The 5,844-nt window shown below is 35.3% G+C and overlaps 1 protein-coding gene across 1 annotated transcript in view; it reads right to left on the bottom strand.

Annotated features, from left to right (window-relative positions):
* Positions 1-985: 985 nt before the first annotated feature.
* The window catches only part of IKZF1 (IKAROS family zinc finger 1), a 131,178-nt gene continuing 126,319 nt past the window's right edge, over positions 986-5,844 (bottom strand). The window contains 1 exon segment of the mRNA XM_074283592.1: positions 986-4,541. Within this exon segment, the coding sequence (XP_074139693.1) occupies positions 3,838-4,541 (704 nt within the window). The 3' untranslated portion in view covers positions 986-3,837.

Below are 5,844 nucleotides of genomic sequence, written 5' to 3'. Positions count from 1 at the left end.
GATTTTAACAATTATCACACAAACCATTACATAAAGTTTAATGGAAAGCATTTGAAGCCATCCTGCATTTTTCAAATCTGATCAGACATTTTCACAGTAACTACTCTTTCATAAACAGCATGTGCACTTTCTTTTATTGATACCTATACATTTTAAATACATCTAATTTTGGCTCATAATGAGTAAAAAATTTTTTTAAATGAACAAAACATGAACAAAGGCATTACACTTTACATCAACTAAGAAAATTTAGGATTATTTTGAGCTGTTGACCCTTTTTTATTGCTGAAACTGAAGAATGAAGAACTGTAAGCTGCATTGCCTCTTTGTTGATGTCTGTTTCATCACTTACTTTATATTTTAGACAGTTGTAACAGAAACAAATCAAACCAACGCAAATCATAAGTGTTACAAAAACCCCCAAACAAAAACAACACAAAACAATTCAGCTTTTTTGCTAAGTAGAAGAGTTTCAGATTCTAGTTTGCAATTGTTCTGGCTTTTAAAAAGAGAAAACTAGTATTTATTGGTATTGTGTCCTGGATATCAGAAGGGTCTGGACAGAAATCCAATGATAGTAAAAGGTAAAGAAAATAACTGAAAACAGTTTGTGTTTCTAATCATCTTAAATTCTCCTAAAAGAGTAAGGCAGATATACTCTTTTAAATGCTATTTATGCCGATTTAAAAAATAAGGAAAATACAGTGTAAGAGACAAATAAAGGTCCTGATTTTTAAGGGTGTAAGTTATAGAATGGGATGGATATATGAAATGGCAATTTTGATTTGTGAAAAACAGGTCAACAAGTTATTCTAAATCCTCTTAATGCCTATATATATTTTAAGTGTAATGTGAGAGTATGTGGAATTTCCCTACTCCCAAATGGGAATACAGCTAGGTATACTTCTCTCGCATGGGTGTACCCCACAGACTACACAGGCATATCATCACATAAAACAAAACAAGGCACAGAGCAGAAAAAGTGTAAAATCATGCAAAATTCTACTTTTACCAATGAGAAGAAAATTTCTGATACAGAATGTGGGCACATATCAAACATAATTTAATTACACATTGACATTTTATGAAATCTACAATAGTTGAAAGGGGAAGAATGGTGTTACAATATAAAATCACAGCGAAAGGACACGTAAATATAAGTTTATACTGGCTATAAAAGGCAGGAGGGAAGCAGGATAAGAGTTTCAGAAAAAAAACACTCCTTTAAGAACTGCTATATACAGTGCTGGGTACAGTTGTTTGGAATGTCATTGGTTAAAAGAAATTGCATAAACCAGACTTCACTCTTCTTATGGAATGGATGAAAAAAGGATTGAGCACATGAAAGTACATTGCCCTGAACTTGTGTTCTCAGCAGGGTACCACTCTGTAAGCATTTACTTTCAATAAGGTCTATATTTTCTTTTTTTAAAGTTCTATATAGAATTCTAGTGATCTTCCATTTGTCAAATGGATTTTAAAAAAGGAAATAGGTAAAATAAAGAAGCTAGGAAAGGTTTTGTCTCTTCTCTACTTTGACGTAAAAAGACAATACACTTCAAACGTCCATTTTATTTATTTCCAGTTTTTAAATATTAATCATATCCTAGAAAATATGAAAATTGGGGGCCAAAGAAATGTCTGTGCCCATATTATTTAATGGGTATATTAGGAAGACCCAACTGTCCATGAATTGGAATAGCTTTAGGAATGGTAAAGAAATCCCATATTTAAAGAATCATTACAAACCCAGCTTATCCCAGAACAGTCTATCATGCCATACTATGAAAACATGGCCTATTGTTGGTATCTGACAAAAGTTGAATAATGAGGTGGAACAGGGGAATTCAAAACCTTCTAAACCTTGGAGAAAGCAATAGTGATGATTCTTTCTCAACCCCCTCTGACAATTAAAGAAATAGCCAAGAACTCTGTGGAACAGAGATATATATATACTTTAACTTTTTTGCCCTTTTGTGCCTCAGTAGTAGTGGACAGCTGTTCTTTCTTTCTTCAAATGCATACTTAAAAATAAAACATTTTTAATAAAACAATGATACAAATTCACATGAAAATAGTGTATACACCTGATGGTTGTAAAGAAAGCCTTTACTTCTTACCTATACAAAATAAATATTTCACAAACCATTTCACTACTATGGCTTCTGGGATGTATTCATTAGATAGTGATAATGTGTCATCTTTGTTAACACCTATCTTGTATGCCCCTTACATGAGATTAAGAACATATATTCCCACTTCAGCCATTTGACATAGATAGCATTTTATTTCCTAGTAATTTCCAATGTTTGAAATGGTGCAAAAGAATAATAAATCACATTTACTCATGGACAAAGTTCTAGGACCATATTCTAATGGAATGGATCTTCTAGTTACAAGGATTTTAAAGAGAAAGAGGGATGGAGTGGGAGGATTTATATGCATGTGTGTTTTTTAAGGATCTGGATTAGATTTTAAAGGAGGAGATATTTATGATAGAAGTTAATTAATAAAGAAGTTTGGTGTGAAATTTTGATCTTTCAGAAGGTAAATATTTAGAGAGGCAGGGTGGTGTAATGGATAGAAAATGGCCCTAGAATCAGGAAGATATGGTTTTGAGTTTCATATCTGATACATAATGTCTGGGTAATACTGAACAAGTACCTTAATTTCTCAGTGCCCCAGGCAGCTCTTTAAGACTGTAAGCTGTAGAGAAAGTGTCCATCTACCGTGGTAAAGGGCAATCTTCATAAAACTACCAATATAATGTCAGGGAGAGTAAAATATTTCAAAGGGAATTGAATTTCTCTTGGGGAGGATCACAAAAATGATTGGAGGTCATATAGCTGAATCAGTAGCTTAAAATAATACCTCTAGTGCTAGTAAATAAATTCTCTGTGAACAAATGGAGAAGAATGTCTAAATGTGTCTATGCACCAGGAATATTTAGCCCCATATGACTGGTTTAAGTTTCGGCAATATCCTTAAAGGATTTATAGGCATCGTGAAAAGGTCTTTGAAATAAAAAAGACCATTAAAAAGATTCTCCTAATTAAGCATTTCTTCATTGTCAGTGTAGGTTTTTCTCCTGAAATTACCTTTTCTAAACAAACTGGATATTTTCCTATACAGAAAAAGATTCCAAATAATGTTTTCTTTAAAACATATACACATACACTCACACACATACACATAGCAAGAAGAAAACCTATCAGTTCTCAGAAACATGAATTCTGGTGCCTCATAATCTTCCTTGCCCAGATGATTTAGAAAGGGTAACTTTGATTCTATCCTAATCTTTTCAATATGGTTTTACCCTTATTTTCTTTAAGATAGCCAAATCTCTCCTCACATGTAGACTATTCATGGAAAGTCACAGAACCCACCTGACATGAGAATCTGAGTCTTAGAAGGATTGTAAGTAGAAAGGTTGGATCTCCTCCCCCCCCTAACCCTTGACCCGTTTTTGTATTGGTTCTCCATGAAATCAGCTTTTGGGGGAAAGGATACTTGCAAGAAACAAAAGATGAAGGAAGGGAGTCTGATCTAGCAGTCTACAAAGCTCCTAGTTACATTAACTAATAATTTTTATCATCTAAAATTCAACTCTGCAACTAACAGTAAAAATCTCATTGCTCTCTTAAAAAAAAAAGAAAAAAAAACAACTTGAGTTGCAATTGTACAACCATCCAATACATGCTGCAGGAAAAAAAAAAAGGCATTAGCTTCCTTTTTTTCTGATGCCTTTTTTGTTAGTTTGTTTTGTTTTTTATGTGTGGATGTTCATGCAACTCTAGGCATAAACCATTCAAGGTTACATTAGCAGAGAAGGGAGTTTTAACTCATGTGGAAACGATGCTCCCCTCGTGTTATATGAGAAGAGAATTCATACCTGTCCTGACTGTGATAGCCACACATGTTGCATTCAAAAGGATCACGGAAACCATGGCAACCCATGTGGATAGTATACATCACATGGTCCAAAAAGAGGACCCTGCAGTGTTCACATTTATACACCTTCAATGGCTCCCCATTGTTGTTGATCACTTTGAAAGCGTCTTGGGAATTGTCAGTTGCTGCCCTCAGGACGTCATAGGGCCGATGCTCTTCCTTTATGGACAAACCATTTCTGGCGTGTTGGTTTATATGGTTTGTCAGGTATATGAGACCACTCCGTTCCTCATTATTACTCTCTGTGTCTGTGGAGTCTTGGCAGCTGTTGCTTGGGGAAGCATCTCTTTCAGAGGAGATGGATTTAGCCTTAGAGAGCAGCAAGAGATTTTCCACGGCGCTGTCCTGGGCTGTGTGATTAGGGCGTGGGTGGCCATCGGCATGGGGCTTGTGAAGCTGGTACATGGAACTGATGACTGGTACCACCTCGGAGCCTGGGGGTGTCTGTACTAGTGGGCGCAATGATTCAGCCCCTAGGTAGCTAATGGCATTGTTGATGGCCTGATCCATGACATGGGTCTGCATCATTTCATTCTCCTTCTCATAATTGGTGCTGGCATCATATGGGAGATCTGACAAGCATTTATCACCTGGTGATTAAAATAGGCAATGGTCAGTTGAGATCTGAATTTCTCAAGCATTTATTTATTTCTTACTGAGAACCAAGATTAGCCAGTTAACAAATGTTTATCGTTATGTGTTATGCACATTGGTCATATGAAATGATTCAAAGTCATTTTAATTGTTTAATTAAATAATCATTGATTAACGATGTAATTAATTTTGGAACATTGAAAAATATTCTAGGGAAATAATGGAAAAAAGGCAGGCATACAAATAAATGATTTTGAACATAGCATCATAAAAACTATCAAATGAGATAAATGACACAATTAAATGATATAAAGATTTTTGCAAACTTCAAAGTACAATAAAATTTTAGCATCACGTAGGATAGCCAGACCCAAAGACAGGAAGACTTAGATTCAAGTCCTGTCTCTGACACATACTGGCTGTGCAACCCTGGACAAATCCCTTCAGCTTTCAATGCTGTAGGTATTTCTTGAAAATGCTTCCATGGGTTGAATTGAGTCTCCTTACCCAGGAGTTCCTTATACTAATGAAATCCCAGATCTAGTTCCTATCCATCATAATCATCATCATATTCTGTATATCAATTGAAGGGATCAGATGAAGATTTATTCTATCAGTTAAGGACATTGCATTAAATTTCAATGATGATTGTCTCTTCACAGCCCTGGACAAAGAATACATCTGTGATACTCCTCTGGAAAAATGAACAAGTTTTGCCCTTGAGATGTTAATATAATATTTGACAGGGCAGTGATGAGTTGAGGATGACCTTGGGAATGAAGAATGTCACTTGTGGTTATAACACTGACTTAATGAATGGTTGAGTGCAACTTGCTATGTTTTTCTTAGCTTCCTCATCCTAACAGAGGAATGACAGTGACTCACTTCAGAACATTGTGTCATGGCTTAACTCATGTGTGATAGTCGAGAGCTTTAAAGACAATTATTATCATGATTACAAGGACGGTGGCCTTTAATTAGAATTGCTCATTTCTCCTATCTAATTCTCTTCCCTCTCCATCTTTTAGCCAACTATATTTTTCATCTCCTTTCAGAGAGATTATGATTATAATAATAACAACAAAAATCCTCTGTTAAATGTCTTCTATTTATAAGGTGTTACATTAGGCAACATGGTCCAATGGTAAGGGCACTAGCTTTTAAGTCAGAGCCTGAGTTCAAATCCTGATTCTGCTACTTACTAACCCTATATGATCTTGGGAAAGTCACATATCACTTTTCTCAACTTCTATTTCCTCTGTAAAGTGGAGAAAGTTGGTCCTGAAGTCCCCTCAAGCT

Source organism: Sminthopsis crassicaudata, chromosome 1, assembly GCF_048593235.1.
Source record: "Sminthopsis crassicaudata isolate SCR6 chromosome 1, ASM4859323v1, whole genome shotgun sequence".
In the NCBI taxonomy this organism is placed as follows: Eukaryota; Metazoa; Chordata; class Mammalia; order Dasyuromorphia; family Dasyuridae; genus Sminthopsis; species Sminthopsis crassicaudata.
Note: the sequence above shows the minus strand (reverse complement) of the source record. Positions and strands in the feature narration are given on the sequence as shown.